The 18,651-nt window shown below is 38.5% G+C and overlaps 1 protein-coding gene across 1 annotated transcript; it reads left to right on the top strand.

Moving 5' to 3' along the window:
- Positions 1–1,325: 1,325 nt before the first annotated feature.
- Positions 1,326–17,670, top strand: OPRM1 (opioid receptor mu 1). The gene is made up of 3 exons (XM_026680291.2): positions 1,326–1,534; positions 13,266–13,618; positions 17,011–17,670. The coding sequence occupies exons 1-3, from the start codon at positions 1,326–1,328 to the stop codon at positions 17,535–17,537; spliced, it is 1,089 nt and encodes a 362-aa protein (XP_026536076.1). The 3' UTR covers positions 17,538–17,670.
- Positions 17,671–18,651: the final 981 nt, after the last annotated feature.

The raw sequence follows: 18,651 nt of genomic DNA, 5'->3' as shown, positions 1-18,651 counted from the left end.
TTTGTTCAGTTTAGTTTCTCCTTTCAGGCAGAAGTTGTAACAAAGTTCTACATGAGTGGAAAACTATTTTGGCAGGGTAAATTGCGTACTTATTCTATTAGCTATGAATATGCATCATGTGCCTGCAAAAGGAGTTCCAAATGGAATTAATTACTAAGTCTTCAATACATTAGTAATTGTATCTTTTAGTCATGTTGTGCAGAGGTAGCTTATATAAGTCACTGAGATTCGGCATCCAGTGATCCCATTTGCACTCAGAAGCTAAGCAGAGATGGGCCCAGGTAGCACTTGGATGGGCAACCTCCACTCAATAGAATTGTAGTCTATTCTGGAAGAAAGCAATGGCAAACCATCCTCATTCTGCTGCATTGACTGTTGCAGGGATAAAGTCAGGGAAGGGAAACTCTAGACAGTTTTGCTGCCTAATATGCAACAGGCTTCTTTACCAATCTGGAGAAGTCTCCACCATTTGCTTTGATTATTCAAATGAACAGTGGTCGTTAGTAGTCAGGGCAACGTTTTGTTATCTCATTATGTCAGGAAAACTACATGAAGAGAAAGACCTAACTTCCTTTGTTCTTTGCAAAATCCAAGACAGCAGCATCTTGTGGCTGACTTGAGAGTAAGTAAACAACTGTATAGAAAAGGCTGCAATCTGAGAAAGAGAAAGCTAGTGAGAGAGTTGTTGCTCACCTGCTGGCCAAGATCTGACGCTGGGGCGGAGTAGATCGGGCGAAAAAGAGTTTCGTCCCATAACCACCCTCCTCCTCCAAAGAGGCTCCTCCTTTTCATACTTATCCCGGTCAACTTGAGCACGTGTGCGCGTGTATCAGGGCCAGCTGTGGGAGCGCACACGTGTGCGCGCGCGAGCACATCTGAAAGGGGAAGAGGCTCCAGTGGGTTTTTTTCCTGCAAAGACTTTCTTTCCACACTTTTTTCTTTCTCTCTCCGTTCTCCCCTCCCTCCACCTCCTTCTCCCTCGGCGCTCGATGGGGGGAATGCGGTGGAAACCGCAGAAGGAGGCAACGTTTCCCCAAGGCTTCAGCTTCAAGGTGCGACGGGTCCTTCGCTTCTCTCTCAGCCGCGTCAGGCAACTGCAGGGATCTCGTCCTCCTTCGGAAACTGGCTAAAGAGAGCTCTGGATGGGACTCCTGGCCTTGGGTAGCCGCCTCGCCCAGGAACGCGACTTCGCACCTAACTAGGTGATCAGCACCAGGGACAGCTCCCGGCGCCCATTCTTCCCGCGCCTCCATCCTGCGTTCTGACTCCAGGCGCTTGCTAGCCAGACGCCAGGCGATTAAGGGGAGTGAAGGTCGGCCGCGAATATGGAAGCGGAGACCTGGAACCAGAGCGAGCCCAACAGCACCCAGCTTTTTTGCGGTGGACCCAACGGGACTCTTGGGGGACGAAGAGGCAGTTCATGCTCTGGGGTCAACCCTTCCATGATCACAGCCATAGTGATCATGGCCCTCTATTCCGTCGTGTGTGTAGTGGGGCTCTTCGGGAACTTCTTGGTCATGTATGTCATCATCAGGTAAGAAGAGCCGGAGGGGGGAGGAGCTGCTGGAGTTGGGGGCCAGCAACAGGGCTGCTGAAAGCAAAGTACGCACGGAGGGAGGGTTTTGAATTTGATGATGATGATGATGATGATGGACCACCAAAGTCAAGGAAACGGTTCTGTAGTTAGCTCTATTGGATCTGGACAAGCTAAGTGGCAGAGAAAAAGATGTGTCGTTCTTCTCTTGCTAAAACTCCAAAGGCTTTTTTGTTGTTGTTGTTGTTGGGGGATGCTCTCTTACCAGAAAGAAATTATCCAGCGGTTCTTCTCACAATTCTCCCCATAAAAGCAAGCTAGATGTATTTGGGATCATATCTTACTAAAGAGCATGTCTATGAGTCTCCATAGCATTGTTACATGTTTCTGGTAAAGAGGACACATTGATTACCCCTGATTTCAGTTCCATAAGGATTGATATATTATCTCCATCCTGGCAAATACCAAAATACAAATTTGATTGTCCTCTAAGTACATTGGTTTTAAGACCCAAAGACATTTTGAAAGCAGCAGCAGTTCTTTTGGGATGGTTCTGAAGAATAATGTCTAATTATGTTGTAGAAAGAATATGTGAGTTTAGTAGGAAGTAAGAGACTGAAAATCTTTGCTTAATGTAACTAGGGAAAAAATGTGTGCTCTGGGGCGAAAAAAGCATGCTGTTTCATATGATCATTTGTGCAGCATAAGCATTCAAGGCAAGCAAAAGTTATTTCATGTTAATAAAGTTGTTTATGTGACTGAGAATAATGTAAAAAATAAGTTAAATGAATAGCTCCTACTATTTCTGCAACCAAAACCCAAGTCAGATATAATGGGTGCAGGAGGTATATAAGGAAGTGAAATATGTTAGAGAGGCATTGGAATCCACAGATATGAATTGCAGTGCAGTTCCAACAACCAGATCAGATGTCTGGTTTCCTATTTCTTTCCTCAACTGAACTTTGTGCCCCAAATCCCTTTCTTTGTATCCTTTAGGAAATTCCACTAAAAGAGCCTAAATTCATTTTCCCAGGAAGAGTATTCCTCAGCCAAAGAAATGCCAAACCGGTCTTCTTCCACAAAGATAATTATATCCATTGGAAGTTTTCTGTAGTGGAAAATCCCTCTGACTAAATTCCATATTTAAAGATTTTGGTTGTCCTTAATGAAAAGAACCGTGTTCTTTTTTAAAATGTTTTTAATAGGTGTTTAGTGTTAAATTGGATTTGTTTAATGAAGGCCAAGTAGAGAAAAACACTCAAATTTACTTCTAGCATTCCACAAATGTTTCAGAGAAATGAGTTACAGTCAATATCTATGGGAACACAGCACCATCTATTGAAATGATGGATAACAACAGGTGGAAACTGTTGCTTCTGGGAACCAAGTTGGACAGGGAAGACTTCCTTGCCTTAGGAAAAGAAAGGGAGGGGAGAAAGGGGTGTTTACTGTCCAACATTTATCTCCACTTCTATTTTTCCAGGGAAAACATCTTTCTATCTTTCTCATCTCTGTTTTAAAGTAAGGTGGGCACTCAGTCATATTTAAATACAACACATAACAACAGATTAAATATTAAAGGGGGTGAGAGTTCTTGCCATCTTTGAGAATACTAGAAGCTGGCACTTCCCAATCTGCTTCCAGCTGTTTAATTCCTTATCTTCACTGCCAGCAGGGCCATGTTCATTGGCAAAAAGCTATGTTTATTGCCTGTAGATAGCATCATCTGAAGTGAAGATGCCACCAGGCATAAGTAGCATGTCTAGGCCATTCTTTTCTGTGTCATCAATTGTCTATTTTTCTTTTCACTTGACGCTGAACATTTGGAAGGCTGAGCAGGCTTTGTTTCCCTCTGACTAAATGGATACATTTTTTTATTGCAATTCCTATCATGCCTCACCATTAAGCAGGCTGGTGGGAGTTCAGGTTCAATGACTGAATGAGTCTACTTTGCTCTTCCTGGCCTTAGATGGCTTGGGATTTCCTCAATAGATCCATAATGGCTGTAGAACTATTGACATACTCTCCTTTTTTTTTTTTTTGCAGTTAGATTACTATCCTTATAATGAGCCTTTGGATGATTGTACAGGATTCTCAATGATGTCTTGCAGTAATTAAGCTCATAGTTGACATTGCAATAAAAAGAAGTGATTGATAGAATTATTGCAGGCCTATTCCTTTCCCTCCTTACATAAGATAAATGCTTAAAAAAAGTTGTTAGGGTACCTGAGATATCCAGGTTCAGTTCTCCACTAAAAAAATGGAGTTCCCATCTAGACCTTGTTTCCTTTCACTCTTGCCCACTGATAAAGGGTTTTTAAGGATAGAATGGAGCTCTTTGGAAGTGGGGTGAGGAAAAGGGAATAAAAATATAAATATATAATTGTGAGTTTCCTATCACAGGATCTTTTTTCAGACATGAAGGCAAGACTCTGAAAGATCAGATTTAGTCTTAGATCCATTCCCTTTTCGGACACTGATGCGAAATTCATCTGTGAGACTATCATGAGCATGGCATTTTGTGTGGTTTGCAAGAAGGGAACACCAATTCTCTAAAATAAATAAATAAATAACTTCCAGTCATTAATATTTCCAGTTTCATAATCTATATACTTTACAGGAGACCCTTTTCATTTCTAATTAAACCAGGAAATCACAACAGGGAGCAATTAGAATGTCGGCTAGAGATTTGATAGCTCTCCCTGGGAATACAATTACAGCCTATGATGCTCATTGACTCTTGTGAATGTGTGCTTTACAGACTTTTAAACCATCAGTCAGAAGCAACTTCAAATGTAGGTTGATGTGGAAAAATAGGCAACTTTAGAAACATTCAGAAAAGAGTAATATTGCGCACAGTTAGTAATTATAAATCAAGTAGGCCTGGAATGGAATGGGTACCAAAAACATCTGGAAAAATATATCAGAAATGAAAGGTGAATATTGATGTGCTTAGATGTACTTTTTAAATAAGTTTTGATATTTAAATGACATGTAACACTGAATAGGATACCTTTCTTCCATTAAACAAAACAACAAGAAACCACTAGAGCTCATAGCATGAGTCATGGGAAAGGACTATTTAATGTTTCCCTTTCTTTGCCATTGCTACCCTTTGCCTGGCCAAGTTAATTTTCTATCAGTGGAAATAAATATTTGGGACTTGCATCTCTTTTCTTCTAGAGGAGAAAGCAATTTTGGAGTGGAAAAGCAGCCTAAGGGGAAAGGATGAAATAATCCTTTCTCCTTCCTTCTGTTCTAATCTAATCTCCCTTCCTTCATGTTCATCAAGCTATTGGTCTCCCATGACTGTTTTTCATAATGTTATCAATCAGTTCTACAGAGTAGCTGCATTTACAATACATTTTATCTTCCCCACAGATATATTCTAAGACATAATGCTTCACCTATGATACCTCAGCTTTAAGGTTTGCATGATGCTTAAGTGTGACTTATTTTTACACTAGCAATATAGATTTAAGATATAATAAATGTTGGCAGTTACTGTTTTATGAGTGTCAGTAACATTGTGAATATCTGAACATGTGTGCATATATATGCATACATCTAAAATTTTGTATAAATGTTTGATAATGTGCTGTCTATTTTCATTTTTAAAAATTGCTAAATCATTTTCTCATAGCCATAGCACTTGGTTCAATAAGGGCAATGCCCACAATTGCATGGTAGAACCATACTTACAGATTTATTTCTGAGAACTATGGAATGCTATGTCAAATGATTTAATGGTGATATTTTCACACAGCTAAAAATTCTATTCTGGACACTAATGAAAGGAATTATTTACTTGGTGTTTCAAATACTTGCTTCAAATTCAGCAAGGATTATCCTAACAGCCTAGCAACTGTATAGTGTGCATATTGGTTTTGTGGAAATATGTGCTGAAGTCACCAAAATTTCTTTAGATTAATGTTTCAGCTGTTTTGGTGCAATGCTGGTAAAAATTGACCCTTGTGAAAGGATGCATAGAAAGTTTGTGTCCCAGGCTAGGTGAACACTTTTGAATAATAGTATTTCATCATGTCAACTATGATTAAACCATGGAGTATGCTAATACATTCTGTATTGATCATTAATTAATTCACAGTGTTAATTCACTTTGGGGATAAGAATAACAGTGCAATTAGTCCCCTAGAAATCAAATATTATACCTTGGAACATCAATATTTGAGAATAAGATGGTAAAGACCAGTTGTATTGATGACCTATTGTAAGAACTTCCCAAAGGCAACTAGATTGCATTGACAAAAACCAGACCAGATTCCATACATCTTTGATCTAATCTAGGAGAAATAAATGATGGAAAAGGTGGGGGGATTCGTGTAAACCTTTGCCTAAATTTAATAGATGTCTTAACAGATAATAACAGATAATCAGAGTTGGAAGGGACCTTATAAATCATCTAGTCCAATCCTCCCGCCCAAACGGGAGACCCTACACCATTTCTGACAAATGGCAGTCCAATCTCTTCTTGAAAGTCTCCAGTGACAAATCTAGACATCTCCCTATTCCCTTCAAAGTAAAATAAAGGGATTTTTAACTCCTTTCCACTTCTTATACCTTGGTAATCTAGATCAAAAATGTTCAAAAACCAGGATCTGAAGTATGATAAATGAGATGCCACTTACATCATTGAAGTGGAAAGGGACAGGACTTCCTTTATTTCATCTTTGAAGGGAATGAGGAGATCTCTAGATTTATCAGAAAACATCTGTTAAACTTAGGCAAAGGTTTACATAAGTTTTTCTTTCCTTTTCCATCATTTATTTTAATTAATTGTGGTATTTTAAAAAGCATCAAACCCATGGACTATACATTGCTTATGTCTGGTTTAGATAAAAGTATCTCTGCTAGAAGCATAATCAGATGCCTTTTAAATCCTACTCACAGGGAGGATGTTGTGCATTTATTCCTTTTGCTGTGCCACTATATAGTCGAAAACCCACTCTATGCATCACACTGTTACCTAACACAGAATCGTCATTTTACATGCCCTCAATCCCTCATTTTACTTCCATTTACTCCAGAGACATACCTATGGCTGAATCCAGAGGTGGTATTCAGCAGGTTCTGACCAGTTCTGGAAAACCGGTAGTGGAAATTTGAGTAGTTCAGAGAATCAGCAAATACCACCTCTGACTGGAGATTTTACAGTATCCTTCCCCTGCCCAAGCCACGCACACAGAACGGGTAGTAAAAACATTTGAATTCCACCACTGGCTGGGGCTAATTTTATTTCTTTTAGAGCTCAGAGTTCCCATCTGGCCCAAGGACATAAGAAACACAAAAATATAAAAGCCGTCATCATTTCCTTAGTCAGGAATACAGTCTTATGGCAGTTTTCATTGTGACATTGCAACACATATTTTACCCCTTGCCTTGCTCCTGTGTGTTTCAAAGGCTCCATGTGAAGATGTCTCTAGAAGATACAAATGACTCCTTGGGAGACCTTGTCCTTGGGTGGGGGAAGGGCTTTTGAGACACGCAGGAGGAGGGGAAGTGGTAAAATGTGTGTTGTTGTTGCAATGTCACAATGAAGACTCTGTCCGTGGCATATTGGTTGGTGTTGTTGTAATACAAACATGAAAGGATGGAGCTTGTATCATGACATACACTTTTCGTTATTTTGACCTATCGTTTTGGTTGGGAACAGAACCACATACTTTGAGAATTAGACTATAATACTGCCTATTATATCTTAAAACATATATATATTTCTTTAGTAATACATAGATTAAAAAGGGAAGGAGTTGGATATTATTTCTGTAAAATCAGTAGCTCACAATCTAGATTGGCATTATATCATGTAGGCTTTTTTTAAATGTAATTCATGGCTATATTTAAAGGCAGATTTTAGCAGAACTCAGATTTTAAATAATTCCAATGATGTTTAAATGATTGGTTTTAAATTCAGTGTTGCAGCCTTCTGAGAATTCTGAACTTGATTTCCCATTATAAATTGCAGAGAATATAGTTTTCAAATACATTTGAACATCATGGCTAAAATGTCATTCCCTCCCCTTCTTGTTTTGCATGTAGATGCCTTGGCTCAAAACTGAAGCATACTAACTTGGGAGAGGAGTTCAGCTAAGGGCAGAGGATGCAAATTATATGGATTGCATCCAGAGTTCCAATGAATGAAATTCTACTCATGGGACACACCCATTTAAACAAAGAGGAAGGGAATTTCACAGATTTGTGCTTCCTCACAAATTGTTCTTGGTGATTGAATAACCTTTTAGAACAATGATAAGAGAATGGAAAGATTGGGGAAGTCATTGTTAAAGTCTCCATTGCAACTCAGATCTTTCATAGAAGTTCTATGAGTCATGAAAAGATAATCTAAGTTCTTGGCCTTCCATTAAGTGTAACATTTTACAAGTCAGGAAGATATATTGATGAGTTACATAGGCAATTTCATCCAATATTATGTTTGCAAGGACATGTATCCAAATGTTTCTTGAAATTTCACAAGTGAAGCATGATGTTTATGACCCACACTACTGATTTTATTTCCAAACGATAAGAGGGTAATTTTGAGTATAATATTTCCAGATAGTAATAGCAGACCATGGGTTCATCTTCCATCAATTTATATCATACCTTTTTAAAGCCTTCTAAGGCAGCAGCTATAACCATATCTTGTGGTAACAATTTTGATGGATAAATTCATGCATCATGTGAAACTGTTATGCTTTTGGCAGAACAACTGTAGTTTCTAAATGATGTTTTACTATTTAAAGTGTTCAGGATTCCACAATATTGTAATTTTTTTCAGAAAACAGAGTTAAACAAAATCTGGCTTAGCACAATCTTGAAACTCAAATTATTACCAACATCTCCCTCCCTTCTCCCCCCCACCCTCTCTCATATACTGTCCATTTGGGGAAGAAAAATTCAATGCACTTAAATTAAGAACCTACTAAATGCCTCAACACACACAAAGTCTTCCAAAATAAATAGGCCTTTGCAAGACTATTTAATGCAAGATTTTTTTATGAGATCTTGAAGAAAAAGGATCTGAAATACTGACTAATGAAACTGTACAGGCCCTTATACTGTGTGATACACTGTCTAAAATTGTACGGGAAGATTCTCTAAAGCAGGTCATTCCTGAAACATGAAGCACTATAAAAATAACTATTTCCAAGCACTTATTTCAAATATGGTTTGATATCTTGTTGTCATTTCCTGGGACTAGGAGACAAGCATCAAAACCTTCTACCTCAGTTTTTTCTTTTTAGTCATCTTCAGGGGAAGTTGCACATAAAGTTGATATGGATCAGCATAACAAAGTTCTTATGCCTAACCCACTACAAAAGCTTCTGGAGGCAAGATAATAATAATAATAATAATAATAATAATAATAATAATAATAATAATAATAATGATGATGATGATGATGATAATAAGTTAATTAATAGTTAATTAATTAATTAATTAATTGTTCTCACTGTCAGGAAATTTCTCCTTAGTTCTAGGTTGGACCTCTTTGATAAGTTCCCAACTGATACTCTCCCAGGTGCTTCAGAAAATAGAACAATCCCTTCCTCTCTGGGGCAACCACTCAAATACTGGAAGACTGCTATCATGTCATTCCTAGTCCTTTTCTTTGTTAAACCAAGTTTACACCAAGTTCCTGCAACCATTCATCATGTGTTTTATCCTCAAATTATTGTTGTTATTCTCTACACTCATTCTAGAGCAGGGGTTCCCAACCTGGAGTGCTCGCACCCCCTGGGGGTGCAAGACGATATTACAGGGGGTGCGAGAAAAGTCCAGGTAAATAATAGGATATTGGCTATATGTTGGCATTTTTATTTATTATTTATTTCAGAGGGTGTGAGGTTCGAGTGAAATTTCTTTAGGGGTGCGGGGAGAAAAAAAGGTTGGGAACCACTGTTCTAGAGTCTCAATACCTGTTTTTGTATCCTCGTGACCAATCGTTGTGACCAGGGAGGCATTGGCCTCCCTCCAGGTAGATATAGTTCAATTGAGGAATACACTTTAAGTTTTGTTGGTCAACCAGTTACGAATCCATCTGGTAATGATACTAACCAGCACAATTTTTTTTTTAATCTTATCACAAAGTAGGCTGTGGTCTTGGTACCTTATCAAATGCCTTGCTGAAGTCCAAATATACGATGTCCAAAGCATTTCACTGGTCCACTAATTTAGTCATTTTGTCAAAGACTTCAATAAGTTTAGTCTGACATAATCTGCTTTTGACAAACTGATGTTGGTTTCTAGGGGTTTACAGATCTGTTGCTTGATTATCTTTTCCAGGATCTTGCTGGGTTTCCCTCAGTGCATGATTGCACCGCTAGAATTGCAATGAATAAATACATTGAAGAAATATTGCCTGTCATTTAGCTCCTGTCATAAATATATAACAAAACTCATGAAACAAAATTGTGAGAAAGTAACGAAGCAAAAATGCATTTTTTAATCTAAAAACTCTGCTCATAGGAAACCCATTTTCAAATACAACTCTTGACTTCCTTATCTTTTCCTATTCTAGCCTGGCAGCAATAAAGTAATATATGCATTGCTTTACAAAGAGGAAGTCATATCTACTTTAGCAGACTGCCACAATTCTTTCTAGAGGGTGGAAGGGGAACAGTTTACTAATATAAAACAGAACAAATGGAACACATCCAAACCAATTATATAAAATGAAATATGGAGAAAATGGGGAAGAGCATTAAAATAGTATTTATCTATATATTTGTTACATTTATGTTATTCTTTTTCCTCCAGGAGCTTTATCCTACATTTTCCCCAAAAACACATTTAATAGGTAGGTTGAGCCGGAAAAGGGTTGACTGGCCCCAAGTCACCAAGAGAATTTTTATAGCTTAGTGTGGATTTCTTTCTAGTGCAAAAGTCAAAAGTATTATTGGAATAAATAGAGATGTGTCAGTTACATTATTATTTATTCTTAACTCTCAGTTATACCAACATAGACATACTTAACTACTCTGGCTAGTGAGTTGTGATAGATGCTATTCCTTTCATATTAAATGGAATTAATTTTGCAAAATACATTTGCTTGCTTGTTTGTCTTGGGCATGTAATGAATTCAGTTTTACGACTTGAGAAGGGCTAATGGAAAATGTATAATCTTGGGTCAATTGATGCAACTAAGGATAAATGCAGGACATCATAGCTTTTCAGAGTCCCAAGTAACCAGGAAATGGACATTGCAAGTAATGGAATAATGGCAAGCTTGTTAAATAAGGATTTCCCCAATTGCAGACATAATGTATTGCTCTTCAACCCACTAATTTCAAGCAGGATTCCAAGGAAAGTAGAAAGCCTCCTCCAATCCAATCTATTTACCATAGTAATTTATCTACAGGATGAGAAACAAAAAGTTTAACTTACAAGGAAATAGTTGTTGGTTGAAGAACAGGAATGTTTTTCTAATGGTAAAAGCTATTCAATAGTGATATGACTGTGTCAGGAGATGAAGGGTTCCCTTTGCTAGAGGTGTTTAAATAGAGAACTCCAAGGTCTCTTCCAGCTTTCCATTCTATGATTCTAACACTGTCCAGTAGAGAATTTCTGAATCCCACTTTTTTGCTGTGCATAAAAATGATTCAGCTTAAATATCTGATGTTTTTTTAAAAAAACCACTTCTACAGTAGGGGGAAAATTGCCTGCAAGTATTATCTAAATCTCTCAAATATTATCTAAATCTCTCTAAAACAAGAGAGGAGGAGGAGGAGGAGGAGGAGGAGGAGGAGGAGGAGGAGGAGGAGGAGGAGGAGGAGGAGGAGGAGGAGGAGGAAGAGGAGGAAATGATGGTGATAAGTGATGATGATGATGATGATGATGATAAAAGTCTCCTGTGCAAGCCAACCTACTTTTTTCTCTAAAATGGGATAGTCTAAATCGGAATGTTCTCATTCTGCTGAAAAGCAAACAAAATAAATTTTAAAAAGGTGTACTTTTCCTATGCAAGTGAAAAAAAATAACCTTAGACTTTAAAGCAGTTGATTTCTTATTGACCCACATTGAAATTGGTTGTTATTTTCCCCTTAAGGACTGAAGAGCTGAAGGATGCAGTCAATTTAATTTGCATTGGGTCAAGATGAGACAACACCTGCACAATTTAATTTGAATAAGAATATTAATGATTCAGGACAAAGCATAGGGCAATGAAACAAGAAGGATTCAGGGAAGAAGACCAAAAACTAATTTGTTAAGATGCATTCTGTATTCCTGACCCTAATTCCTATATTATAATGCAGCGAAAACAGATCTGTGGATCTTAGAGCTAGGAAGGATGAAATGTTCTAACCATAAATTTATTCTTAGATTGGAAAACCTCAGGAAACTGACAAATATACTGTTAAATAAGGCTTCATAAATATTCAGATTTTGGAATAAGATCTTACCTATGTAAATCTAACTCAGGAATATATGCATTGACTTTAAAAGTTTCTTGCTAGAAGAATATGGTGTTATCTCTGTCTGCCTATTTAAAAATAATCCATCAATCATAAAAAAAACCTTCTCATCCCTATGGGTGGTATATGCCTTCGTCACTCATGTCTTCTGCCAGAGACCAGGGAGTTTGTATCTTGGACACAATGTTGTTGGTCTTTGATTTATTGGAGTCACTCTCCCAATTTAAGAGTCACAACCCTGAGTATACTGGGACCACTTTGGCCTTTATGTTCCACAATCTTTCTAGCTCTTCTTTCAGGTCTTGTACTTCTCCAGCTTCTCGTACTTTTTCTTCCTGAGAAGAAGTCACTTGGCATCACTATATCTATCACCATCACTGTCTTCTGGTCCTTATCTACTACCACGATGTTTGTCTCATGTGGTAAAGCCCTGCTTCTACCACAATGTACCTGCCTGTCCACTTCTAACTGGAAGTCCCACATAGCCCTGTTATTCTCCGTGAACTTTTGCAGAATCTTCCTGGACTTGGGAGGGACTAGTCCCTTTGCAGATGTTCCTGTACAGAATGCCAGATATTTGGTTGTACTGTTCAGCATATGGTTACACTCTGGTGCTATTTTGGGGACTGGCTCTGAGGACTTTCTCTGCAATCTGCACCTCAGGTCCTGTCTGGTGTGGTAAAACCCTGCTTCTATAGAAGTGTTGCTTAATGTCGAGACTTGTGTTGCTGTGACTCAACATGAAGCCACTTTAGCTGTAAGAAATAGGCAATTCTGTTTCTTATTCTTTGCGGTAATTCAGGTGGCTCTGTTAAACAAATTATTTTACAGGTGGTTTTTTGTATATAAATGTGCTTAACTTTTTGTGCAAATGCTGTGCTGAGCTAAACCAATTTTTATAATCTTTTGATACTAGTTTTGCTTGATACACATCTTATTGAAGATCTGAATTTTAATATAAAGGCACAAAAACTCTTGTGAGATGATTTAATGTTAAAGTACTGTGCATTTAAGATATCCTACATTAGACAAAGGGAAAAAATTAAACTATTTCTAATTTTTTTTCCTGGCATACAGAAAGAGCTGGTACATTTATATGGTGGAAAGATCCGTCTTGTCAACTTTTTTTGTTAATTAAAAACTATTTTGTTGATTCTTTATATAAAAATACAATGATACGCTTAATTCAAGGGAAGCTCCGGCTTTTGCAGCTGAGTTAATTACTAGCCTATTGTAGCAGTTTCACTTGATCTCTGCTCACAGTTTCATGCCCCAACTTTGTTGACTTTTTTTAGATACACCAAAATGAAGACCGCCACCAACATTTATATTTTCAACCTTGCCCTAGCCGATGCCTTAGCAACAAGTACGCTGCCATTTCAAAGCGTGAATTATCTGCTGGGAACATGGCCATTCGGTACCACTATTTGCAAGATTGTAATATCCATAGATTACTATAACATGTTCACAAGTATTTTCACTCTCTGCACCATGAGTGTCGATCGCTACATAGCAGTTTGCCACCCGGTCAAGGCTTTGGATTTCCGCACCCCTCGAAATGCCAAGATTGTCAACGTGTGTAACTGGATTATTTCTTCAGCAATTGGCATTCCAGTGATGGTGATGGCAACCACCAAAGAGAGTAATGGTAAGTTAGAATATCTTTTCCTGCCTTCAAATGGACACTGAATGTTTCTTTACCTGAACGCCCATAGCTGGGTCTGGGGCAGGTTTATGAAGAAACAAATTCCTAAGGTAGTAGTTCCAAAACAAATTGGGAAGAGCCATTGTGGCGCAGTGGTTAGAATGAGTGATTTCAGGCTAATTCTGCTGACTGCCAGAGGTTCGATCCTCACTGGCTCGGAGTTGACTCAGCTTTCCATCCTTCTGAGGCAGTGGTGGGGTTCACATTGTTTTACTACCAGTTCTGTGGGCATGGCTTGGTAGGCGGGGCAGGATGGGGCTTGGAGGGTATGGCAGGGGAAAGATGCTGTAAAATCTCTATTCCCACTCCATTCCATAGGGGAAGGTTACTGTAAAATCCCCATTCCCTCCCCACCCCACTAACCTGCTTTCCAGCTCCATTTTCCTGTGCAGGGCAACAAAAGAAGACCCAGCCAATCAGCTGGGACTCAGGAGGCACAGAATAGATGGGGGGAGGGTCAGTCAGAGGTAGTATTTGCCAGTTCTCTGAACTACTCAAAATATCCACTACCAGTTCTCCAGAACTGGTCAGAACCTGCTGAATACCACCTCTGTAAAATGAGAACCCAGATTGTTGGGAGCAATTTAATGACTTTGTATACCACTTAGAGGGGGCTGTAAAGTACAGTGAGGCAGTATATAAGTCTAAGTGCTATTGCTATTGCTCAATTAGAATCAGGAACTGTACCAGGTTTGCAATTATGCTATTTATCATATTTTAAATAAAGAATTATTGTGCCTTTTGAAACTCGCTGTTTTCTAAATGTAAGCCTCTCTCTCTCTCTCTCTCTCCCTCTCTCTCTCTCTCTCTCTCTCTCCCTCCCTCCCTCTCTCTCTCTCTCTCCCCCTCCTTCCCTCCCTCTCTCTCTCTCTCTCTCTCTCTGATTTTATACTTTGCCCTACTAACAGGAAATATATTTCCAGAAATCCAGCTGGTTCTTATTTCCAAAATTACCTGCCTTACAGGGCTTGACATTAATCTTGAAAGCCTGCTAAACTCTCCAGATCAATTTACACCTAATTAAGACAGAGTTACTTTAAGTTGTTTTCTCATGCTTCCCACCTTTCCTGGGCTGTCGGGTTGCTTTTTTCAATTTTTGTGTTTTCTCCCTCCATCTTCTCAGAAAGGCATTCCTAGGTATCCCTTCAAACTGTCTATCAACTTAGGTTCAAGATTTATTTCAGAATGACCCTTCAACCTGAGACCAAGAAGTATAGTTTGAAAGGCCCAGATACTCTGCAGAAAGAAGGAAGGGAAGAGAACCAAGAGTTTCACTAATATGCAAAAATTCTCACATTACCTAAAATAGGCATTGGTTACTAGAAAAAGTCTCAGACTTGGGCATTTTCACTTGAAGAAATGCATTTCCATCTCTGCCTCCTCAATAAAACAATTGAGTTTAATGGAAATACTCCCAAGTGCTTAACTAAGTATCAGAATGCAACAGTGGAAAGGACTACTCAACCGTTGGGTGTAAATTCCATTGTGTTTGATGAGGCTTTACTTTGGACTAAGTGTATATAAGACTACTGTCTAAATGTCAGATATTTAAGAAATACTAATAGATAAACCAGACCATTTGTGCTTCTCTCAATTTATTCATTCATTAATAAAGCCATGCTATCTTGCATTAATGTGAGCAGAATTTTAAAATTAATATAACAAGTGTTTTAGACGTGGTAGGGGGGTGAATCCCTGTAGATAGATATGCATTTATTTATACGTTTATATAACTGTAGCCATATATAAATAACTATTCACATATGGAAATTTTTAAGTCCATTTTAAAGGAAGAACTACAATGCAAAATTTGAAAAAAGCAACCACGTTTCACTCCAATCACATGGCAACATTTAGACAATGCTGAGTGGTTTTTTAAAAAGCTAACCATCGTTTGGCCTGGTACTGTCTGAATGGGAGACTATCAAGAAATAACACAATTATACATTACGCTGGGAAATAAAATCACACAAAACATTATAGAAGAATGTTTTGTAGAAGAGAAAGCATTTTTATTTTGATATCCAGGAAGTCTCCAAGAGTTAAAGAGTTAAAGAGAAGCTTCTGTTTTAATTGTTTTTCTTTTAACAATATGAGTTTAAACTAACTTTGCAAAAATCAGATTTTTCAAGCATCCTTTAAAAAGCTTCTGTCTACAGTTCTCCTTCAAATTACCCAATTACATCTCTCTCTCTCCCTCATTACATCGGCCTGTCTCATTAGATAAGCCACCTGGGAAAGCCAAGGAAATCATCAAAACTGTAAAAAAAGCAAAAGTTACAATATTTTGGACATTGTGGGAGTTCAATAACCAGTCATTTCAGTGTGCAAAGATGTCTGACTGCCCAGGCAGCATTTATTACCTTTTATAGGGTTTTTACAAGTAGACAAAGGCAACATAGATACAGCATTTGGATTGGTGAATCCCCTCAACCAATCCTTAAGAATGGCGGTGATGTTAGTAAGGTGAGATCATGGACAAGTCTGGGACTTTCCAGCCCAAGATAGTAGGGAGTGAGATTGTGCAAAGAGGCCCCTGTATTAGCAGTTTGCTGCTTTCGCCATCTACAGGATCTCTATTGCTACTACAGGACATGTGATGCTACACCCAGAAAATAAAAATAGGATAAAAATAGTTGATAAAAATAGGATTGCCAACATGATCGCCAATGTCCGATGATGGATATGGCACAAGAAGAAGAAGAGTCTCATTAGATCTGGCAAGAAAAAGGTGTTATGGCCAGGGACTTGCATTTGGTAGGTCCCAGAGAGATGGGTCTTCTCTGCCATGGCACCCTCCTTGTGAAACATTCTCCCCACCCGAAGCAAGGCTTGCTCCTTCCTTGCTTAACTACTTTAAGAAATCCTTCAAAATCTGGTTATGTCCTAAGGAATTTGAGAACTGGAGACAATACTTGCTCTTTCCCTGGTTTGTAGATTTAATTTTTTTTTAAACTGATATGCTTATTTAAACAATTACTTTTTATCTTGAAAGATGGCTGTTTTTATTTGTCTGCTGTTTTATTCAATTATTGTACGTCACCCAGAGTTGCTTTGTGTGAGATGAGCGGCCACATAAATATGATTAATCAATCAATAAAGAATAGATGTGTTTTTAAATTAATACAAACTGTTTGTGTTATCTTTTCTCCCAATGGTGGCGGTGACACTTGGTTTTGTTCACAAAACAAAGATTGCAAGTAGGTTTCATTTCAAGTTACGTAAAAGCAATGGTTTCTTATCACTTGTTTTTGGGAGGGGGTGGAGGGACAATAACAGTGAAAGAAATTGTCATGATTTGCTTAAATTCATTTGTCTTCTTTTAATTTTCATAGGATCTATTGATTGCACGCTTAAGTTCTCGCATCCAGCCTGGTACTGGGAGAACCTACTGAAAATCTGTGTTTTCATCTTTGCCTTTATCATGCCCATCTTAATCATAACGGTCTGCTATGGATTGATGATTTTACGCCTGAAGAGTGTCCGGATGCTCTCTGGCTCCAAGGAAAAGGACAGAAATCTTCGGAGAATCACCAGGATGGTTCTTGTGGTTGTGGCCGTTTTCATTGTCTGCTGGACTCCGATCCACATTTATGTCATCATCAAAGCCTTGATCCATATTCCAGAAACTACTTTCCAAACCATCTCCTGGCACTTCTGTATTGCATTAGGATACACAAACAGTTGTCTCAATCCCATCCTTTACGCCTTCCTAGATGAAAACTTCAAAAGATGTTTCAGGGAATTCTGTATCCCGACAACTTCGACCATCGAACAGCAAAACTCCACCCGCATCCGTCAGCACACCCGTGAGCATGCCTCCAGTGCCCATACAATGGACAGGACTAACCAGCAGGTATGACTAGAAGTGGAGATGTCAACCTTGGAAACAAGAATTCCTCCTGGAGATGACATGAATTCTGAAGTCACGGTCTTGACTGAATTGTAGCTTTTGGAAGTTTTATAAAAATTCTTCCGGTTTATTTTTCCCTGGCTGAGGTGATCCATGAAGATGGAAAGACTTATCCAGATGCACTAGGAAGGTTGTGCCAGTCCTACTATGATCCCGGGGAAGCTAGAAAACTCTTCAAGTTGCTTCTTGTATAGCCAAGAAGTCTGGGTATCATTGTGTTATATATTCAGTACGCTGAAAACAGAAGAGATGCTTTCATTGTCTTTGCTTACTGAATGCTTGCTACTTCAGCTTTCGAGAACTTTGCGTATTCAGAAACTTCTTATACTAAATCAGAGCATTGGGCTATGTGACCTATGCGAACTAGCAGCTGCTTCATAACCAGTTCTCCAATATTTAATAGTCCTGCAATTACTGGTAGTCCTCAACTTACAACAGTTCATTTAATGACCGTTCAAAGTCACCGAAAAAAGTTACTTGTGATCATTTTTTACAGTTGAAACCTTTATAATTGTGACTTTGTAGCATCCCCATGATCGCACGTCCAAAATTCAGACGCTTGGCAACTGGTTCATACTTCTCACCATTGCTATGTCCCAGAGTTACTTGATCCCCTTTCGCAACCTTTTGACAAGCAAAGTCAATGGGGAAGCCGGATTCATTTAACAACCATGTCACTAGAGTGATTCACTTAACAACTGTGGCAAGAAAGGTCATAAAATGGGACAACACTCCCTTGACAAATGTCTCACTGAACAACAGAAATTCCGCTCTCAATTGTGGTCATAAATCAAGGACTACCTGTACTAGATACTTCTTGCAAATATATAAAGGCAGTCCTTGGCCTTACGACCATAATCGGCACCAGAATTTCCATTGCTAAGCAAGGTAGTCATGTCCAATTTTATTAACTTTTCTTGCTATGGTTGTTAAGCAAATCATTGCAATTGTTAAGCAAATGTCATGGTTGTTAAGCTAATCCAGCTTCCTTTTTGATCGTGGGAATGCTAGAACAGTTGTAAGGGTGAGTGATTGGGTGAAAGTCACTTTTTTCAGTGCCATG

The sequence above is a fragment of the Notechis scutatus genome, chromosome 1 (assembly GCF_049901735.1).
Source record: "Notechis scutatus isolate UNSWTSFEM ecotype Mainland chromosome 1, rNotScu1.2, whole genome shotgun sequence".
Lineage (NCBI taxonomy): Eukaryota > Metazoa > Chordata > Lepidosauria > Squamata > Elapidae > Notechis > Notechis scutatus.
The sequence above is the reverse complement of the archived record's forward strand: the minus strand, read 5'-3'. Positions and strand labels throughout refer to the sequence as shown.